At 45.6% G+C, this 23,230-nt stretch overlaps 1 protein-coding gene across 7 annotated transcripts in view; it reads right to left on the minus strand.

Moving 5' to 3' along the window:
* Window positions 1-4,362: 4,362 nt before the first annotated feature.
* The window catches only part of MTA1 (metastasis associated 1), a 149,193-nt gene continuing 130,325 nt past the window's right edge, over window positions 4,363-23,230 (minus strand). For 4 of the 7 annotated variants that reach the window (XM_074960852.1, XM_074960850.1, XM_074960851.1 and 1 more), the window contains 3 exons: window positions 17,471-17,502; window positions 14,125-14,276; window positions 4,363-6,042 (listed from right to left, as the gene is read on the minus strand). In XM_074960852.1, the coding sequence (XP_074816953.1) occupies window positions 5,904-6,042; window positions 14,125-14,276; window positions 17,471-17,502 (323 nt within the window). In that variant the 3' untranslated portion in view covers window positions 4,363-5,903. The remainder of the gene's footprint in view (window positions 6,043-14,124; window positions 14,277-17,470; window positions 17,503-23,230) is intronic. The other 3 variants (XM_074960856.1, XM_074960855.1, XM_074960853.1) reach the window with 2 other exon arrangements.

Consider the following 23,230-nt stretch of genomic DNA (forward strand, 5'->3'; position numbering starts at 1 on the left):
TTACAGGTCCATTTGAGTCACTGCGACTAATTTGTACCCTTTTGGGGTTTCTTTGGTAGTTCAACAGACTGAGAAATGAAGATCTACTTTCTGCAGCTGAACAATTTCAGCAAAGAGTACAACAAAGAAATCTCAAAAGATCTCAGTAATGAGGTCATCTTCCTCAAACGAATATATTCATATATATATGAATTGGAATTTAAATTGGATTGCAAGCCAAAGGAATTGCTTCAAGAAATACTCGAACTTGGGCTCTCTGGGGTTTCCTAATATTACAATTGCATTGCGTATTTGTCAGTTTGCCTGTATCAGTGACTTCAGCTGTACGCACCTTCAACCTGTTGAAAAAGGTAAACAACTATCACTATTGAACTATGGGACAAGAGCATTTGAATGGGCTCGCCATGCTTAATATCAACTGTGATATTGCATGAAAGCTAGATTTTTTCCTGAATAATTAGTGCATTTGCACAGAAAAAGGCTAGAAAAGTATTTGTTAAATAAAAAAATATTCAAATTATGTCTCACTTTTTTTGGTACCTTATTTTGTTTTCATGTGTCGTCATTTTTTATTTTTATTATAGATTGGGGCCTCAAAAGCTGGAAGTGGCTCAGGCCTCTCTGGACCTCTGAGGGGGCTTGGTGGCCATACTGGGTAAAACCAAAGGTCCATCTAGCCCAGTATCCTGTCTTCTGACAGTGGTCAATACCAGGTGCTCCAGAGGGAATGAACATAACAGGTAATCTATCATCGAGTGATCCATCCCCTGTTGCCCCTTCCCTGCTTCTGGCAAACAGAAGCTAGGAACACCATCCCTGCTCATCTTGGCTAATAGCCATTGATGGACCTATCCTCCATGAATTTATCAAGTTCTTTTTTGAAACTTATTATGGTCTTGGCCTTCACAACATCCTCTAGCAAAGAGTTCTATGGGTTGACTGCACATTGTATGAAAAAAACACTTCCTTTTCTTTGTTTTAAACCTGCTGCGTATTAATTTCATTTGGTGACCCCTAGTTCTTGTGTTATGAGGAGTAAACAACACTTCCTTGTTTATTTTCTCCACACCAGTCATGATTTTATAGACCTCTATCATATCCCCCCTTAGTCTCTTTTCCAAGCTGAAAACTCCCAGTCTTATTAATCTCTCCTCATATGGAAGCTGTTCCATACTCCTAAGAATTTTTGTTGCCCTTTTCTGAACCTTTTCCAATTCCAATGTATCTTTTTTGAGATGGGGTGAACACATCTGCACATAGTATTCCAGATGTGGGTGTACCATGGATTGATATAGGGGCAATATGATATTGTCTGTCTTATTATCTATCCCTTTCTTAACCATTCCCAACATTTTGTTTGCTTTTTTGACTGCCGCTGCACACTGAGTGGATGTTTTCACAGAACTATATCCCCAATATCTCTGAGTGGTAACAGCTAATTTAGACCCCATCATTTTATATGTATAGTTGGGATTATGTTTTCCAATGTGCATTACTTTGCATTTATCAACACTGAATTTCGTCTGCCATTTTGTTGCCCAGTCACACAGTTTTGAGAGATCCTTTAGTAGTTCCTTAGTTTGCTTGCGACTTAGCTATCTTGAGTAGTTTTGTATCATCTGCAAATTTTGCCACCTCACTATTACTCCTTTTTCTAGATCATTTATGAATATGTTGAAAAGGACTGATCCCAGTACAGACCCCTGGGGGACACCACTATTTACCGCTCTCCATTCTGAAAACTGACTATTTATTCCTACCTTTTGTTTCCTGTCTTTTAACCAGTTACCCATCCATGAGGGGACCTTCCCTCTTATCCCATGACAGCTTACTTTGCTTAAGAGCCTTTGGTGAGGAACCTTGTTAGAGGCTTTCTGAAAATCTAGGAACACTATATCCACAGGATCCCTTTGTCCACATGCTTGTTGACCCCCTCAAAGAATTCTAGTAGATTGGTGAGGCATGATTTCCCTTTAAAAAAACATGTTGACTCTTCCCCAACAAATTATGTTCATCTATCTGTCTGACAGTTTTGTTCTTTACTATAGTTTCAAACAGTTTGCCCGGTACTGAACTCAGGCTTACTGGCCTGTAACTGCCAGAATCACCTCCAGAGCCCCTTTTTAAAAATTGGTGTCACATTAGCTATGCTCGTCATTTGGTACAGAAGCTGATTTAAATGATAGGTTACAGACTACAGTTAGTAGTTCTGCAATTTCACATTTGAGTTCCTTCAGTACTCTTGGGTGAATACCATGTAGTCCTGGTGACTTATTGCTGTTTAGTTTATCAATTTGTTCCAAAACCTCCTTGAATGATACCTCAGTCTGGGACAGTTCCTCAGATTTGTCACCTAAAACGAAGGGCTCAGGTTTGGAAATCTCCCTCACACCCTCAGGCGTGAAGCCAATGCAAAGAATTCCTTTAGTTATCATCCTTGAGTACTCCTTTAGCATCTCAATCGTCCCCACTGTTTTTTTAGCAGGCTTCCTGCTTCTGATGTTCGTAAAAAAAAATTTGATATTAATTTTTGAGTCTTTGGCTAGCTATTCTTCAAATTCTTTTTTGACCCTCCTAATTATATTTTTACACTTCATTTACCAGAGTTTATGCTCCTTTCTATTTTCCTCACTAGGATTTTTTAAAGGATGCCTTATTGCCTCTCATTGCTTCTTTTACTTCATTGTTAAGCCACAGTGGCACTATTTTAGCTCTCTCACTAGGTTTTTTAATTTGGGTTATACATGTAAGTTGAGCCTCTGTTATGGTGTCTTCAAAAAGTTTCCATGCAGCTTGCAGAGATTTCACTTTTGGGGTTGTACCTTTTAATTTCTGTTTAACTAACTTCCTCATTTTTGTGTAGTCTCCCTTTCTGAAATTAAATGCTACAGTATTGGGCTGCTGTGGTGTTTTCCCTGCCACAAGGATGTTAAATTTAATTACATCATGGTCACTATTACCAAGGGGCTCAACTATATTATCTCTTGAACCAGAGCCTGTGCTCTACTTAGGACTAAATCAAGAATTGCCTCTCCCCTTGTGGGTTCCAGGACTAGCTGCTCCAAGAAGCCGTTATTTAAGGTGTCAAGAAACTTTATCTCTGCATCCCATCTTGAAGTGATAAATTAAAAATAAAGAGTCTTTTCAGAGTGGCCTACAAGGACTTAATTTTGCAATGTCCAGAGTAGTCACTTCAGGCTGTTCTCCTCCTCCTAGAGGAAAGTCACATGCCACTGGACTTGAGGCCTTCCTGTAGCGAACAGCCTGAGGCAGTGTCGCTCATCAGACCTCACATGCAAAGGGTGGAGTTGTGCCACATGTGCATGACAAACAAATGAAAACTGTTAGTGCAGGAAGTGGTATTGCGGGCACAAATCGGTATTACTACACCAACACTCCACCATGGCCTAGGACACACCATGCTACTGGACATGGCTGCCTTGCACATCTGACATTTCTTTCAACCCCTGGCTGTCCTCTCTGGTTTCTGAAGTTGGGGGTCAGCAGTGAAAGGAGAATATAAAGTATGCGGCAGCAGCACACATAGTACAAACTACAAGAATCAGGTTGTCCCCACTCGAAAGCACTGCAGCTGAACTAACTTTGCTCATCCTGGTAGTGAGCTAATGCGGAAGAGAAATATTTAAATGGCCACATATTCAGAAGTTAACCCACTGGGATTCTATCCTGCCATGTCACACTTACGCCCCTGCTCAGTTTGACGATATGGGTCACACATACAATAGGATCATTCAAAAGCTTCACTGTCGAATCTATTGTTTTCATGAAGGGCAGTTTTCAGAGTCCTGTCCCCTCATCCCTAAAAGAGCCATGGTACAGGAGTTAAAAATAATTTAATCTTTCAGACTCAAAAAGGTTAGCGGTATCTCAGACTATGCCTACGCTGCATTTTAAAGCCCCTGGCAGTGAGTCTCAGAGCCTGGGTTAATGCTACAGCGCTAAAAACAGCTATGTAGACATTCAGGCTCGGGCTCTGAAGCTTGGGGAGCAGGATGAGTTTCAGAACTGAGGCCCGAACGTCTACATACCTGTTTTTAGTGCCGAAGTGCAACCCTAAGTCTGAAGAGCTGGACTCTGAGTTGCTGCCGCAGGTTTTAAAACGTAGTTAGACATACACTAAGTATATTGGTGGGATCAAACTATGAATTAGGCTTGCCCAAAATAACAGACTGACAGAGCAATCACGTGAAGAAGTTCTAGTTCACAGCAGCAGAGTTATCCAAGCACTTTTCAATCAAAGCAATTTCTAGGAAGCAGGTGCAGCTCCACATTCCACAGGCAGATGGTGCCTTGGCAGATGGTGCCTTGGCAAAGGTCAAATTTGAGTTAACATTTCAGAACATAGACAAAAAACCAGCAGTTTCACAAAAGCTCGGGTTCCAGGTTTATTAAGTAAAGTTAACTGAACTGTTTTTGTTCTGCGGAGATTCCTTTTGACCTCACCCAAAGGTCAGTGTTGCACAGAATCACGGCTGGACTTTGATAACCCAAATACAACTTTGGCTCATCTCACTGCTGACACATGTGGAATGACTTGGGCATTATTACATGCTGTGTCTGTTTGAGGCAGGTACATGTACAGATCAACACAAGTTGCAAATGATAGTTTACAACCTGTCAAAACAAAGCAGGGCATTAAGCAAATGCACTGCCATGAGAAGACATACGAAAAAAATTACAGACTTGCTAATACACAATAAGTTCAGGAGATGCAAAAAAAGAAAAACCTCAAACACAAAAATGTCAAGAGGAAAACAATTTCAGACACAGTCTGTTCTAATTAAAACCCAGTTGTAATTTAATTTGAAATTCCCTTCAAAATGGGAAAGGTACAGTAATGTAATTTAACAGAAACCAGGCTTCCTGTGGAGAGGTGTGTTCAAAAACACTGATGCACAAATAGGTTCAGAATTCAAAGCAAAATGTCCCTGGGCATCAGTGGACTTGACTCTTGGAGCCAGAGCAAAGCAATTCATTACACTAGTTGCACTAGAGGGCCTACTGCTGGTCCTTCTTGTTATAATAGCACGTAGGATTCCAGAAGCAGACAGAAGGCAGCACACAAAATTCTGGTTACTGTGAAAAACGCCACAGGCCAGATCTCCCTGGGACTGACTGGAATAAAACAGCTAGTTACAGTAACCTGGCCTCAGTTCTTCAGTGTTAGTGTAATGTTCTGCAAGATTCTTCAGTTCTTAGCTCACTCCTTTTTCAGCCTGAGTTGTTTCTGTCTTGTGCCTGAGGACAAGCAAAATTGGCCATGCCAAATTATCCAAAAAACACAAGGGACAGGACCAAGAAAACTAGCTGAACCTGTAGCTGGCTTTCAAATCCTCTATTTCCAAATATCTGAGTTACAGATCAGAACTTTATCTACAAAAGAAATAACAAAAAAGAAAAAAATGGCACCATCCACACACACACACAAAAATCTTACAACACAGCCTTGTAAAAATGGTTAGCAATGAGAGCTCAGTCACAAAACAAAGGATTCTAGCTCTTCAAAGGTCAGAGGAAACAAAGCTAAAAATTACTATTCCACGTTCTCTTAATAAGTTAAACTGACCTTCCTTCCCACATGTCTACAAAAAGGCAGAGTAATCTACAAGCAAGAGGGGAAAATAGGCTACCAAAAATAAAAAAGGGAGAGGAGAGGAGAGGAAAGAGCATGCGCAAGAGAGCGAGCGCACAGTCTGTGGTCATCAGGGCTCAGATGGGGCTGAGTTCCTTTTAGGGGTTTAAAAGATGCAGAACAGTTCCTTAAAGTTTTCCAGTCTTCAGCAGTTCATTCAACACCGTAGCCATAAAAACCTCAAGTGTGTGTCGGAAGAGAGATTCTTTCAGGCAGTCCCACTGGCATTGTGAGGGCTGCTCAGTTTGTTTTAATCCTCAATGATTATGGGTTCATCATTCATGGGCTGTCGTAACTGGACTGCCTGGACTGGCTGGAGGATAATGGGCTTGTAAGGGCGTCTGGCGGCTCGCTTCGCTTCAGAAGACGAAAGCAGCTTGCGAATTTTCCTACAGACAGTGAAAATAAAAAGGAGTTTGTCACAAAAGCAGAAAATCCTGGCATTTCTTTGCCATAATTACACAGGCCCAAGCCCAAGAATGGGTAATATTCAATCCCGTGTTTGTAACAGCTTTCCTATGTGTTAAAATGTCATTACCTGGATATTTGATATCTTGTGCTCTTCTAGAGCTAGAAAGAAGAGGTGAAAACCTGATCAACTCCAACAGAAGCTTTGCCATTGACTACAATGGAGCCAAGGAATTTATTCCATTGGAAAAAGGAGATTCCCACATTTTTACGTACAGAAATGTTTTTATAAAGTTGGTCACAAACACTCATTTTCTTCCTAAAATATTCAAATTGAAGTTTTCATTCCAAATCAGTATTTTTTATTTAGTATTCAAAATCTGGTATTTCTGAAGTTTCACTTTTGTTTTTCTCCACATTCTCCCCTTCTGGCCATGGAATACAACAGCACGAATTTTACAGAAAGAGCTTCCATTGAAGATGACCCCCTGCCTCAGCTGCCCCCACAATCAGGTGCTTCCACAAGGCAGCAGATTTGATGCCCATGTGGAGAGCCTGACAGAACCACCCAAGGATATTTTCCTTTCCACCTCTCCTCCCCTTTGGTAAACCCTCATGTTTTCAGGAAGCCTGAACTGTAATCACCTTGGACCACTGGGTCCTGGTGCTTGTGAAGAAGCAGTATTCTGTTCAGTTCCAGTCCCTTCATACCCCTTCTCCTCCTACCTTCCCTGTTCTCTCTCAGGGACCCTCACAAGATACTGTTAAAGCAAGAAATGGACTGCCTTCTGTGATGCAGCAGGGCTGGGGGAGTGTTGACCTGGGAATGTGGCAGGGGAGTTTCACTGGGGATGAGATACCTGAGAGCCTGTCACCTGAGCCAGGAGGCGGATGGTGAAGGTAACATCTCTGCCGGGGAAACTGGACAAAGGCTAGAGGAGAGAGCCTGTTGGAGGAGTTTTTCGTTTCAATTTTGTGCTGGCTGGTCGAACGCAGGGAACCCCAAGGCTGGGGTCTAAGCTCCCTGCCCCCCAGAAGGACTTGACTGAGTGGTCCTGGTTGTACCAACAAGCTCTGTTTTAGACTGTGTTCCTATTGTCCAATAAACCTTCCGTTTTACTGGCTGGCTGAGAGTCACAGTGAATCCCAGGAAGAGGGGTGTTGGGCCCGGACTCCCCCACACTCTGTGACACCTTCAACACCTGAGAGCAGTGGAGGAGGTGCCCAGAGAGTTCAGGGTCAGGGGATTTTATTCTAGTTATTTTCTCCGTGACAACTGATGGGAGAGGTGGGATCTACTGCACCCTGTGGACGGCACTTCCTGCAGTAAGTGACTGGGGAGCAGTAAAACAAAGGGGGATTGACGGGGAACAGGTGTGCTGAAGATTCAGAGAGACAGTTTCAGGGGGCAATTAACCCCTTGGAGTGTGTGACCAGAGAGAAGGACTTCTGCAGTAACAGGGTCCCACTGGGGATTGCAGCGAGCGGTCCCAGGGGCGGAAGAGTCTGCAGTTCAACCCTGGCAAAGAGGTGGTGACCTCAAGAAGGGCTGGCACCCTAGGGGTTCTTCCTGGAAACTGTGGAAAGCTGAGAGCACAGGCCTGCGAGTAGCCAGCAGGGAGAGTATGCTAAACGCCTTAAGAGCAACCTGATGGAGCTGTGCAGGAGGAGGGGGCTGCGCACTGGGAGGTCCATCAAGGAACAGCTGATTGCCCAGTTGGAGGAGAAGGATCGCTTGGATGACCCGATCCCTGTTCCTGAGGGAAGCTGCTCGGCAGATGCAGTGTGGGCTCCAGGGCCTGACCGGGCTGGGAGGGGTCAGACTGCTGCCAAGGACATCCTGAGACCCTTCCTACCTATGCCTAGGGGAGTGGTTGGGGGAAGCCCAGCGAATACCAAGGGCACCCTGACCCCTGCAGCCAGCAGGGGATCCTCCCGTCAGAGCTCCCCATCCCTGGACCGGAGGCGGCTGGAATGGGAGAGGGAGATGAAAATGAGGGAGCTGGAGGATTATGAAAAGCAGCGGCAGCATGAGGAGAAGCAACGGCAACATGAGCTGGAGGAGGAGGAGAAGGAGAAGCAGTGTCAGCATGAGCTGGAGTTAGTGAGGCTGAGGAGCAGTGGGGCCCTGGCTGTGGTGAGTGAGGGGGGACCCAAGACTGCAGGGAGCTTGGTGAGTGCTTCCTGGCCCAGCATAAGGAGGGGGAGGACATAGATAGCTTCCTGACGGCCTTTGAGAATGCCTGCGAGATGCACAGGGTTGACCCTGCAGACAGGCTCCAGTTCTCAACCCCTTACTGGACCCCAAAGCCGTGGAGATGTACAGCCAAATGAAAGGGGCAGAGGCAGGGGACTACGAACTATTCAAAAAGGCCCTGCTCAGTGAGTTTGGGCTGACTCCCTAGATGGACCAGAAAAGGTTCCAGAGTCAGCGTAAAACCCCTGAGGTCACATACCTACAACTGGTCAACTGGATGCAGGGATATGCCCACAAGTGGACAGCTGGGGCCCAAGCTAAAGAGGTCCTGCTTGACCTATTTGTACTAGAGCAACTGTATGAACAGTGCCCATCCGACCTGAGGCTGTGGTTGGTGGACAAAAAGCCAGAGAACCCGCAGCACGCAGGGCAGCTGGCCAACGAGTTTGTGAACAGTCGGACAGGGGGTAGCAGGGAGGAGTCCCAAAAGAACAGGCCCACCACGATGCAGAGAGTCACCATGGGACCTCCGAGCTGGGAAATATGGAGAACCCCCTCCAAAGGGGAACGCCTGGCGTCAGGACCATCTGACCCACTCGAGGGGACCAACGGGACATGAGCTGCTCTCACTGTGTCCACAGAGGCCACATACAGATCCAGTGTCCCAGGCTCAAGGACAGACTGAACAGACCCAACCTACCCAGGGTTAACAGGGTAGGGACCCAGCCAGATGAGGGGCAGACGGCCCGGGCAAAGGAGGCTGACAGCTTATCACCTGCTCAGGAGGGAAGAGTACCCCAGGCCAGCTCCTCTGGAGGGCTGGATGCTCCAGACTCAGGGTTCTCGGTTTACAGGGTGGGCGCGGGGCTGTCTCTCTGGAGAGAGTGCCTTGTTCCCCTGGAGGTGGATGGGAGGAAGGTCAATGGATACTGGGATATGGGTGCGGAGATGATGCTGGCCCGACCCGAGGTGGTGGCCCCAGATCGGGTGGTGCCTGGCACCTACCTGACCCTGACGGGGGTGGGTGGGACCCCATTCAAGGTGCCCGTGGCAAGGGTACAGCCGAAAAGGGTTCCCCGAGGAAGTCTTGACAGACCAAGGGTCCAACTTCATGTCGGCCCTGCTCCAGTGCTTGTGGGAGAAATGGGGGGCCAAGGAGGGCCCGAAGGATGTGGGGGTGCACCACCATTTGCCCACTGAGGTGTTGATGGGGGGGGACCTAGAGGACTGGCCAAGCAACCCCCAGAATGCCCTGGTCGTGACCCATAGCCAGAGCTGGCGAGGGGCACTATGCCCTGACCTCGGGAAGGGTACCACACCGGAGGTGCAGGACCCTACCCTGGTGAGAAGGGAGTGCCCAGGGACAAGGCTCACAGAGGATGCAGCTTCAGACCCGGCCAGTGAGAGTGAGCAGGCCCCCATCCCTTCCACACTGCTGAGTTCCAGGCCGAGTTGCAGAAAGATCCTTCCTTGCAGAAGCTAAGGGAACTGTCCGACCTCAGTGTGGTACAGACCATGGGGAGAGGTTGCCAGGAGAGGTTCCTGTGGGAGAAGGGGATCCTGTACTGAGAATGGGCTCCCCCAATGGACATGGAGCCCTGTGGGATCAGGAGGCAGCTGGTGGTCCCCCAGAAGTATTGCCGCAAGCTACTGTACCTGGCCCATGACATCCCTCTCGCAGGACACCAGGGAAGCCGGCGCACCCAGCAGAGGCTGCTGCAGAACTTTTACTGGCCCGGGGTCTTTACCACTGTCCAGCAGTATTGCCGATCCTGTGACCCCTGTGAGAGGGTTGGGAAGGCCCGGGACAAGGGGAAAGAAGCTTTGAGACCTTTGCCCATCATACAGGAGCCTTTCCAGAAGGTGGCCATGGACATAGTGGGGCCTATCAGCAAGACGACCTGGTCGGGGAAGAAATACATTCTGGTGGTGGTAGATATCGCCACCCGCTACACCGAGGCAGCGCCCTTAGCTTCCATTGAAGCAGACACTGTGGCAGATGCGTTCCTGACCATTTTCAGCCGAATAGGGTTCCCCAAGGAAGTCTTGACAGACCAAGGGTCCAACTTCATGTCGGCCCTGCTCCAGTGCTTGTGGGAGAAATGTGGGATCCGGCACAACTGGGCCTCAGCATATCGCCCCCAGTCCAATGCGCTGGTGGAGAGGTTCAATGGAACTCTAAAGATGATGCTGAAAACCTTTATGAACCACCACCCACAGGATTGGGACAAGTACTTACCTCACCTGCTGTTCGCGTACAGGGAGGTGCCCCAGGAGTCTATCGGATTTTCACCTTTCGAACTGTTATATGGAAGGAGGGTAAGGGGCCCCCTGGACCTGATGAGAGATGAATGGGAGGGGAAGGCCACTCCCGATGGAGAGTCAGTGGTGGAGTATGTCCTGATCTTCTGAGAGAGACTTGCTGAACTCATGGGCCTGGCCAGGGAGAATCTGGCCAGAGCCCAGAAGAAGCAGGTGGTCTGGTATGACCGCACGGCATGGTGATGGTTCTCATTCCCATGAGGAAAAACAAACTACAGGACACCTGTAGAACACCATTCAAAGTTGTCAGGCAGCTAAACGAGATAAACTATGTAGTGGAGCTGTCTAACCGGGCACACCACCGCTGGGTATACCATGTGAATATGATGAAGCCATATTATGACAGGGGGAATGTGGTGTTGGCCATGTGTGGACATTGGAAGGAGCAGGACTCTTTAGTAGACCTATTCCCTGGGACCCGAGCTGGCTCCCCCCTGGAAACAATTCCCCCCTCAGATCAACTAATCCCTGCCTAGCAAGCTGAGATCAGAGGGGTGCTGCATCTGTACCGACAGCTGTTTCCCAACCAGCCTGGACACACTAATCTGACTATCCACCGGGTGGAAACAGGATCACATTCACCTATAAGATGCTTCCCCTTCCGAGTCACAGGGAAAACTTCTTAGGACCTGAAAAGAGAAGTCAGAGACATGCTGGCTTTGGGGGTGATCCAGCCATCTGCCAGCCCTTGGGCCTTGCCGGTGATGCTGGTCCCCAAAAAGGACAGGTCGATCCGGTTCTGTGTGGACTATCGGAAGCTCAATGCCATCACTGTATCTGATGCCTACCCCATACCCAGGCCTGACGAACTCCTAGACAAATTGGGAGGAGCTCGGTACCTTACCACCATGGATCTTACAAAGGGCTACTGGCAAGTGCCGCTGGATGCAGATGCCAGGCTGAAATCGGCCTTTATCACCCCTCTGGGGCTCTATGCATTCCTGACCCTGCCTTTTGGCCTCAAGGGGGTGCCAGCCACCTCCCAGTGCCTGGTGGATCAGCTACTAAGGGGGATGGAGAGTTTTTCCGTGGTGTATATTGATGACATCTGTGTCTTTAGCCAGACCTGGGAGGACCATGTGTCCCAGGTTAGACAAGTGCTGGACCGACTCCAGGACGCAGGGCTGACCGTAAAAGCTGAGAAGTGCAAGGCGGGATGGCTGAAGTGTCTTACCTGGGCCACTGGGTGGGAGCAGCTGCCTAAAGCCAGAACCAGCCAAAGTGGAGGTAATCAGAGACTGGCCCGCCCCCCAATCCAAAAAGCAGGTCCAAGCCTTTATTGGGATGGCCGGGTACTATCGGAGATTCGTGCCCCACTTTAGCACCATAGCCGCCCCCATCACTGGACTCTGCAAGAAGAGGAAGCCAGACAAGGTGGTCTGGACTGAGGAGTGTCAGGAGGCTCTCCGGTCGCTGAAGGAAGCTCTGGTCAGTGGCCCAGTTCTGGCAAACCCAGACTTTGACAAGCCCTTTATGGTGTTCACCGACACCTCAGACATGGGAGTGGGGGCGGTGTTAATGCAGGATGATGAAAAGGGGGAGACACACCCCATCGTGTACCTGAGCAAGAAGTTGCTACCCCAGGAGCAACACTACGCAGCCATTGAGAAGGAATGCCTGGCCATGGTGTGGGCCTTTAAGAAACTAGACCCATATCTATTTGGGCGACACTTCACTGTGTACACTGATCACTCTCCCCTGACCTGGCTACATCAGATGAAAGGAGCCAACGCCAAGCTCCTGAGGTGGAGTCTGCTCCTGCAGGATTATGATATGGATGTGGTCCATGTGAAGGGAAGTGCCAACATGATAGCGGATGCGTTGTCCTGGAGAGGGGGCTCTGAACTTCCCCAGGTCACTGGTCAGAGTGACCCTGCTCAGTTCAGTCTCGAAGGGGGGAGCAATGTGACACTGTAGGGAGCGGCGTGGTGTGACACAGCAGGGACGGGGGAGTGTTGACTTGGGAATGTGGCAGGGGAGTTTCACTGGGGCTAAGATACCTGAGAGCCTGTCACCTGAGCCAGGAGGCGGATGGGGGAGGTAATACCTCTGCCGGGGAAACTGGACAAAGCCTAGAGGAGAGAGCCTGTTGGAGGAGTTTTTCATTTCAGTTTTGTGCTGGCTGGTTGAACGCAGGGAACCCCAAGGCTGGGGTCTAAGCTCCCTGCCCCCCAGAAGGATTTGACTGAGTGGTCCTGGTTGTACCGGCAAGCTCTGTTTTTGACTGTGTTCCTTCCTGTTTTACTGGCTGGCTGAGAGCCACGGTGAATCCCAGGAAGAGGGGTGCAGGGCCCGGACTCCCCCACACTCTGTGACACCTTCAACACCTGAGAGCAGAGGAGGAGATGCCCAGAGAGTTCAGAGTCAGGGGATCTTATTCCAGTTATTTTCTCATTCCAATGAAGAAAGGAGGCTGTCTTCAACATCTTAGATTCATCCACGGTTTCAAACTCAGGATGGTAATTCTAGCTTCCACAATTCCCCTAGACCAGTGGTTCTCAAACTTTTATACTGGTGACCCCTTTCACATAGCAAGCCTCTGAGTGCAACCCCCTCTTATAAATTAAAAACACTTTTTAATACATTTAACACCATTATAAATCCCGGAGGCGAAGCGGGGTTTGGGGTGGAGGCTGACTGCTCGTGACCTCCCATTTAATAACCTCACGACCCCCTGAGGGGTCCCAACCCCCAGTTTGAGAACCCCTGCCCTACACCCTCAAGACTGGTTTGCGGCTTTCTACCTGCAAAATGCCTATTTACAAGTATCCATTTAGCCAGTCCACAGGAAACTCCTCAGATTCCTGGTAGGAACATGTCACTCCCAGTACAGGCTCCTACACCCTTTGCTCTATCCACAGCACCAAGAATATTCACCAAAAGCTTGGCGATCATGGCAGTTCCTTAAAGAAGGCAGAGAACCCAGGTAAACCCTTGCCTCAACTACTGGCTGATTCAGGGAAGATCACCTCAGCAGGTGACCAAGTCAATCCAAGTAACGATAACACTCTTCACTTCATTGGGCCTCAAAGTCAACAGAGAAATCCACACCTGCTCCGATTCAAATCAACAGCATTCGTAGGAGCAGTGTTCAGTTCCAGGGAGAAGAAGGTTTCTAACCATCAGAGGAGTTAGCTTCTGAAAAAGCTTCCCAACAGGAGGAGGAGCAAACAGCCCAACTAGTTTTGAGATGGAGCTTGATAAATTTATGACCGGGATTATATAATGAGTTGCCTGTGACAGCAAGGGACTGGACTTGATGACCCAGGTGGTCTCTTCCAGTCCTAGGTCCCTATGAATCCACTTTCTGTCGAGTGCTGCGGTGGCACACAGTTGGCCAGGGATCCATTCTATTGAAACACCTTAGGCAGCTGCTTGGGTTTTTAAAAATGCAACACCAGGCCTGGCGAAGAGACTTTCTGAGCAGTCATACACGTCATCAGTGTGCATGAACAGTGCTAGGGGTGATAAATGCAAAGTAGAAACCAAAAGGAGTTTGTCAGGCTCCCCAGTGAGAATCAATTGATTGGCATATATTCCCTACCTGGTTTCCTCAGTGGCCATATAAAACACATCATCCGGAGCATCAATCCAATTCATCCTCCTCCTTTTCACTGGAGGCATGGATCCACCACGAATTAATCGGACTTTTGTTGGGTATGATTTCCCATTGAGCAGCAAGTTTCGGCTTGGTCCCTAACAATATATAAAGAAGTAAAATTATGGACTGTAGCTAATCCATGGTGTCATGTGATAAACAATCAAACAAGAGGAGAGAAGGACTTAAAGCTGCCAAATCAGATATTAAAAGTTCATTGCAAGTTCTCCCCCTCCTTCCCATGAGTGAATGTAAATTTCATGAAAAAGCAACTGGCCACTAGTACTAAAGATTGAGGTCCTCTTAAAATTACAACAGGACAGGACTGTAGTAAAAAAAGGAGAAACAAACTGTATGGCCAGTTAACCTACATTTGTACACAAATGGATCACATAGAGTTTGGAAGACTGAGTCAAGATGCAGCTCTCAGTCACACTACTGTAAATGTGGAATAATTCCATTAAATTTCAGAAGGAAATCTGGATTTACACCTAGTAAAATTTAAAAATCTGACTCTAAGGTTAAAAATCTGACTCAAGCTCTCACACTCACCTGCATCCCTTTTGCTTTAAGGATGTTCATTTTTAAGTAGGGCAATATATAGTTAAAAATTCTTTTAGGAAACCTAAAATAACAAACCTTAAGATGACTCCATGCATCTGAAGAAGTGAGGTTTTTACCCACAAAAGCTTATGCACAAATAAATCTGTTAGTCTTTAAGGTGCCACCGGACTCCTTGTTGTTTTTGTGGATACAGACTAACACGGCTACCCCGATACTTGAAACCTTAAGGTGATCATTAGAAGGTCTCACTGTGATATGTCTTATTCTGATGCCCCCATGTATACTGAACTCGCTTTATGAAGTTAGCCCCTGCCACTCCTTTGAAAATTATAGTTCTACCTTTATAAAGATGCAGGTGTGGGCATGCAAGGAATTAAACTACTCAAGTATAGTTGTCCTGAAATCACTTGGGGTCCAGTTCTGCCACCTGTACTCACGATAAGTACTATTTAGAATAATCCCACAGAAATTAACAGCGCTCATAACGGACTGAAGTTGCAGAATCAGGCACTGAAAGTTTGAGGTGCGCAAATTAGAACTGTCCAGAAAGTTTTTTATAATGGTAAAGAAAATTTTGATGAAAGTGAAAATAAGTTTGTGAAAACTAAGATGTCCATGGAAAATTTTGATTTGGGGGGAAAAATTGGAATCCTGAAAAATTGTAGCCAAAAATCAAAAATTCTGATTAGGAAATTCAGCCCCAGTGCCTCATGGAAGAGTACATCTCCCATAAGGCATGATGATCACCCCTCTTGGAGAGGGGAGGTGGTGTATCATGGGAGTTCCTGGCCATGGTGCACCAGGGGAGATGCGGTGTGACTGGAAGCCCACCCTGTAACAGCAGAATGAAAACATAAAGCACCTAAATTACAACTCCCGAGAGGTACTCTGCTAGCATACCCAAGTTGAAATATTGGGCAAGGGGAAGGAATCTAAGGGTTTTTTTTGACAATTAAAATTTTCTGCAGAAACCAGATACTTTGTGAAAATTTCATTTAGTCAAAAACCCAATTTTCTCTCTCAAAAAAGTTTGACAATATAGTCTAGCAGCCCTAGTATAAATGCCATTGGCTGCTTTAGAGTTGGATGCATTTTCCTATTCTCCCTCAGACAATACAAGTCTATAAAAGAGCTAAATCCTTTTCTTTCTTAACTCCTTGAAAACTGGAGGCAGTTGCCACACACTTATATTACATAAATGGCATAGACAATTTATTTTTTCTCAACATTTTTCTGCCTCCTTTGTATTTCAGACAATTTCAGCACCAAAACAAGCCATCAAAATACTTTCAGAAATTCAGCTTTTACTTTTGTGCTGTGGGGAACAATGTTTGAAATATCGTGTTTCCAGATTTCTGAAGGAGAGTCCTTTTCATTTCTGTGTGAAGACTTTTCTCCATTGTGTTAAGTGTCAGGAGAACGATGGCAGTGAAAGTTCTCGGAAATGCTTGGGCAAGAGTAGGAACTGGGTTTGGAGTCTAGCTTTTCTCTCCCCAAACAGAGCAATCACTTCAACTCTTACATCCTGAAACACGGACCTTTCATTTTCAGAAGAACATTTTATCATGCAAGCAGAGCAGTGAGACATTTCAGCATTTTTATCCCTGCGGGTGATGGGGGTTTGGTCATTTCTTATTTTTCTCCCACTACACTGTGAGTTTGTTTACACAGCAGACACAAACAAGTAGCCAGTCTCCTCTGCAGTAAGAGGTGAAACTGAATTCAATTAAAAATACAATTCACCACTACTTATCAAATGCTAATGTGACAAACAAAATGATCTGCTTCGTTATTACAACTAAAATAGCATGACAAAATTAAATCCTGGCCATAAGATGATATACTCTACCCAAGACAGAAGCATTAGATTTGATAATACTCAATCATTATTCAATAACTGTCATTCAGACCTGCTGCAGATTTACTAATTTCTGAGTGCCTCCATTCACACTAGTACATTGTGGCAATTTACCAAACAGGGCAAATTCCACTATAGTAATACCATGAAAGGGTGCTTTGTGGCAAAAATTCCAGGGTGCAAAATTCTTCCCACTGAAGAGGCTGAGAACAAGGACTATGTGCCATTAAATTCCATTTTGATGGCTTAAAGTGGCACTTCACCCTTGTGCTGGCCCTCTGAAAGGGGGTGAATTGGACCCCAGGAGCACTCCATGAAAAGCACTTTGCCAGAAACCCATAAATTAGACTGGCTATTTGCTTCTGTCGCCTGATAAAGCTCTCAGCATAATGGATGAAAGGCTAAAATGATTTTTTACTTTTAAAAACACACACATTCTCAGCAGACAACTTGCACACCAACTGTCTAAAAAATAAGAAACCATTTGCCAAACAAAAACCCTTCCGTCATGTCATCCCTTCTTCCTTCAATGAAACACACTCCACCTAAAACACATTTCAGGGCTTTGCTGTAAACAGCCACTCTCTTGACTTCTGTATGAGTGGACACACAAAGTGTTCCATTCAAAACAGAATTTCACTGATACAGATTGCACTGTGTCTTTTTTCATTTAAACACCCAGATCTGTTTTTCATACACAAAACTATCCTGGCTAATTGGAAGAAAAAAAAAGTGATAACGTATGAATAACTGTGAATAGCAAAAGCAGAAAAAACTAGATCACCCTTTTAAAGCCTATCTAGAGAGTTATGGTTTGGGTTTTTCTTTCCCCTCCCCCCCCCTTTTTGGTTTAAATGAACATTCTCTTACCATTTGTCTGGTTTGTCCGTGGTTAGGCAGACCTAACAAACAGGAAAGAGAATAGAGCTCGTAAGACAGCAGTGATTTTCCAAGACAGAAAAAATACAAAATCAAACAAACACAACTATGTTTGCATTTGGGTTGATTTTATGTCGTCGCCGTTTTCTACCACCCTAATCTTTTCCCGCCTTGAGGGATAACTGAGAAGACAGCATCCCTAACAACGCAAACTAAAAAACAAGGCCAAAAAGTTTAAATACGCTACCCACTTTATTCTCCATTCACTCATGCCTTACTAGACAATACATGGGAAACTACCACCAAAATCAAATCCCCTCTTTCAGATCTGGAAGCCCCTTCTTAATAGCTTGAGAACATCTCCAGTTTTCTGATTTTACGATGGACTTAAAGATAAGGATGGTATTGCACTATCGAGGGAGCAAAGAGTAAAATCTTTACTATCATCTGGGAAAATCCGAGGAGCTATTTTATCTCCTGGATGTACAATCAGATTTCATCTACTGAACTGCTCAGTCCATAAGAACCTGTCACAAGTAGAGACTTCCAATATCTTAGTTCTGACAGTCATAGAACTCAGCAATCTCTCCATCACACAAGGTGATACTCCAATAACACAAATATTACAGGCACAATGATCTGATATAGTAAATGGTAGTCTAGTAACATTATTAGATATTCCATCGCATTGCGAAAGGTCCATGTTTTAAGTGCAGAGCAAGTGTGTAAACTGAACCAGGGCTCTAAACAAACAGGAATATTACTGGACACATATCAAGTATCAGTATGTAAGAGAATGAAGTCCTGGTACAGAGCTGCAGCAAAGGTATGGCAGGGAATGGCCTAGGTAACCTAATGCATCTTTTCCATGCCACCTTTTTACTACTTTATGGTCAGTTCAAATGATTTTTTTATTATTACCTATGTCAGTTAATTTGTGCCAGCATGCACATTCCCAAAACTTTAATCACATTTCATCAACTGCAATGCACATGAGCATCACTGGGCCTCTTTTTGGCTCAGAAAGGAACTGTTCTAGACACAAAGAAAATATGTATTATAAGCAGCAGCTACTAGCGCCTGCGCTAGCTGAAAAATGGATTTCCATTATAACCTTGCTTACGCACACACACTTAAGCCTGAAATTTTCCTTGTTTGGTCTTTGACCAAAAGTGAACTTTTATTTCAAAATATATGGTTGAGCAAAATCCCTGCTGCTATTTGAGAATTCGGCAACGATTCTCTCTCTCACACACATACCACACAGCTCCTGTTTTAAAAGATTCTAACCATAATCCTCAGATAGATGCCTACGTCAAAACCGGCTACATCTGAAGATTCCTTTGTATAATGTAAACCCTAACATACTTAGTAAGGACACCAGTAAAACATATAGGATATACAACGAGGCCAAGTTAATGTTTCAGGAAAAATACACAACTGTTGGACTTCCTTTTTTTGAGTGTTTGGGTGGTCTTAACTGTAATATTGCAGTAAAATCTGTAGTTTGCATCATTTATGGTAACAGTGCACCTTCCTGCAAAAGGGCAGATATAAGTAGCTACCAACATATGAAGACAAACACACACATGCAGGGGTGCTGGAACAATTTGTATCAGGGGATGCTGAGAGCCACTGAACCAAACTATAAACCCTGTAGATGATGGAACCCACTTCAAACCAGGAGGTGCGGCAGTACTCCCAGTTCCAGCACCTATGCACACGTGTCTTCATTTTCTGGCACTTCAGTGCTCAAACATCCACTTTCAGAGCTTGAGATCACCTAATGATTGTTTACAGTATTGTTGCAGCTGTGTTGGTCCCATGGTATTAGAGACACAAGATAGATGACCCCAAACCTGAAAGAGCTCTGTTTAGCTCGAAAGAGTGTACCTTCCACCAACAGAAGTTGGTCTAATAAAAGATATTACCTCATCCACCTTGTCTCTCTAATGAAGGAGATGTCAACCAATGATGCATCCACAAAAAGAAAAGGAGTACTTGTGGCACCTTAGAGACTAACAAATTTATTTGAGCATAAGCTTTTGTGAGCTACAGCTCACTTCATCGGATGCATGCATCCAATGAAGTGAGCTGTAGCTCACGAAAGCTTATGCTCAGATAAATTTGTTAGTCTCTAAGGTGCCACAAGTACTCCTTTTCTTTTTGCGAATATAGACTAACACGGCTGCTACTCTGAAACCAGTGATACATCCAGTATCAGGAAGGAGCTCTGTTAGTGAAGGGAATGTAAGTCTCCACATAAGCAGCAGTCACATTCAAAGGGCAGTAGCAGGAATGGCCAGTTGATGTAGACCAGAGATCTCAAACTCCAATCACCAGGAGGGCCACATGAGGACTAGTACATTGGCCCGAGGGCCACATCACTGACACCCCCCTGCCCCCTCTCCACCCCTTCCCCACCTCCATTCCAACCCCTTCCCCAAAGTCCCCACCCCAACTCTGCCCCCTCCCTTCCCCTATTCCAACCCCTTCCCCAAATCCCCACCCCTGTCCCACCTCTTCTCTGCCTCCTCCCCTGAGTGTGTGGCTCCCCGCCCCTCCCCCCTGGAAAGTGCTAAGCGCCACCAAACGGGAAGCACCTGGAGGTAGGCAGAGGAGCGGGGATACAGTGCGCTGGGGGGAGGGGACCTTGGCAGCCCACAGCAAATAACTCCAGAGGGGCGGGGGAGGGCACAGGGAGCTTGGCAGGCTGCCAGAAATAACCCCGCGGGCCTCTGCATGTTTGAGGCCCCTGATGTAGACAAAGAGCTTGACAGAGCTGTTGGGAAGAGCACAGTCATTAGGTTGCAACATGGGACTGGAAGTCAGGAGATTGAGTTCTAGTGACTGCTCCGCAATTTTATCCATTGTGTGATTTTGGGCAAGTCATTTCATCACCCCGTACTTCAGTTTCCCTTTCTACAAAAAGAGGATAATACTGTCCTTGCTCACAGGGGTATTTGACAGGTTTAACCAACTGATGTTTGTGAATACCTTTGAGCTCTGTGGATGGAAGGCACAGGGCTGAATACGCTTGATGCCAAGGAAGACAGGGCAATAGGGGCAGCTATGTCAAAGGATTTCCATTCAGAGAGGAGAGGTAGCTACTGGGGCAAGGGAGGATGATGGTGTACAAGTAGTAGACAGTAGCAAGTCTACTCCCAAGTTCCAAGATCAGTAGTAACTCAGATCCTCCATGGTGAGAAGACAGATGTCACATGTTGAGAGTGACAAAAGCAAGACTCAGAGGTGAAAGCCAGGCAGAAATCATTGCTGGTTCCAAGAGTTTGTGCTTCAAGTCCATAGACAAAAACCAAAAAACCTGTTAAGCATCCAACCTATGGACAACCTCAAAAGTAAGCTGTTCCTTCCAGGAAAAAGTGAGCCATGTTATACAGTTGATTATTTCGCTGATCCAGTAATCAGCAACATAAAATATACACATTTTTCAAAGCAATTTTTATAGCCTTGCTATTACACCATGTTTGATGTTAAGATATCTATAGGCAACACACCAATACTTAACTCCCTTTCAACAAATCTATATATACCTGGAATGTAGAAGACAAGAAAAAATACAGCAATAGCCATTTAAAAAACTAACTGTGTTATGACAGAAAATTACATTAGAAACAATGGCTGGCCATTTAAAATGCACCCTTTATCAATAGTTATTGCTTCACAGTAGCAGAGATACAGTACCATAGCTATAACATATTCCAAATATAATCTCAGAGCTGCTGTTCAACTTTTCAGGGGTTGAGAATGGATCACAGACATCCTTCTCTCCCAAACACACACAATGAGGCAGTGAGGGGGAGACAAACACACTGAAGTCTTAGACCTAAGTATATATATTAGGGACAAAAATGAAGACGGCTCTGGCACCCCTTCTACAGCCCTCTATATTTAAAAGGAGACTTTTTCTCTTAACAGTGTCTCATTACAGGGATCCCTGGGAAGGGGCTCTGGGATAACCCTTTTCTAAAACCCAACTGTCTGAAGGTATAGACTTCCATGAAGTGAGCTGTAGCTCATGAATGCTTATGCTCAAATAAATTTGTTAGTCTCTAAGGTGCCACAAGTACTCCTTTTCTTTTTGTGGATATAGACTAACATGGTTGCTACTCTGAAACCTGAAAATACGGCATTGACTGCCTGCAAAAGCAGAGAAACCTAGGAAAATACAGGATTTATTTCAAGTTCCTCTGGCGTACTGTCAAGCTGTGTGCTTCTAAGGGATATTCAGTGACAATCCAAAACGGAGGAGGAAGGCTGTTGATAACCACACGTTTTCCCCTGACTAACCAGATTTTCCCTCTTTTTAGAGATGAAAGCTACAACGTAGATGGCTACAGAAACTAAGATGCTTTCAGAAATCTCAAAGATGAGGATTTATTTCCACAGAACAATAAGAAAAAAATCATCGCCCTGGAGAGTGGTCTCCTGCCTTTCAATTTTCCTAAAGCCTCAGAGTGAGATAAATATGACCACAGGAACTTCAAGAGGCCAAATTAAGTCAAGAACTTGCCTGCACGTCTGCAGGTAACCTAGAGCTCCTTAGCCACAAATGATTCTGGAATGTTATATGGAATGTTATATGAAATGGCTATAGAACAAGCAGCCATATTATAGACAGTGCATGAAGCCCTCAAAGCATGTCTCAGCTCTTGAATAGTGCACAGGCATCAAAACCTTTGCTCTCTGGCACAAGACCCATTCTGCAGGGCAGCTTGCTTCACAGGGAGTAGTCACAGAATAGGTTATAATGATCTTATGACTGGCCTTTCTTAGAGTGTCAGAGTTGCAAGGGGATATATTTCCTCCCAAGATGATCCAGAAGTCAATGAATTTCTATTTCACTGCAGCTCAATTCCATTTCTATTTAATTTACTCCAATGAGATAAAGGCAAATGTAAAGCCTAGATTAGATCTCAATTTTAAAAAAAAGCCATCACACTAAAACATTGCCCCCTGTACACCAATCCTACCCCTCCTTTTTTAATGAATCTAATAGATACCTGATCTGAGGGAGTTCATGACTCCTGGGAGCACTCAACTCTGAATCTCCTGCAGTGCTGCTGGGGCCAAGGAGCAGTTAGCACTCACCACTGCACCCACCTGACTGCACAGCATCAGAGTGAGATGTCTAGCTTCTGTCATACTACAGAGGAAACCTGCTAGCATGGCTGATTTCCTGAGGAAATCTGCAAGAGCACAGAAGTGCATGCTCTATTTGACACAATCCCTATTTGTACGGAGTCCAGCAAGTCGTCGCTGTGCCACAGTGGTGGCATCACAACTCCCCCAAATTGCCTACCAATTACAGAAGTGCAAACTCCTTCTGCAGCACCTCTACAAAATGCACTCCTGTCACTGCCAAAAGGTGGGAGAGCCAAATCCCTGAATCTAACCTCTGAAGTATTCATTCACACCTGGGTGTCTAGCAAATGGAGAACCTTCCAACATATCGCTAAGGCAAAAGTCAGGAAGTGGCAGAATAGAAAGTGAGCACCTCTCCTTCTGCTAGTCACCATTTCATGTAACTAGAAGTCTCTAAGCTCCTTTCAGTTCCTCTTTTCTTACCCTCATTTTAGATCAACTTTACCTCAGCACCACAAAAATCTTTGCCTAAATCCCTCTCCTCCACCAGCAGATAACATGCAGCTCCCCACAAGCAACCTCTGAAGCACAGACCTAGTCCCAAGGAAAACCACAGTCTAACACCAAACCATTTAGGGCATGCCT

This window comes from Natator depressus, chromosome 8, assembly GCF_965152275.1.
Source record: "Natator depressus isolate rNatDep1 chromosome 8, rNatDep2.hap1, whole genome shotgun sequence".
Lineage (NCBI taxonomy): Eukaryota > Metazoa > Chordata > Testudines > Cheloniidae > Natator > Natator depressus.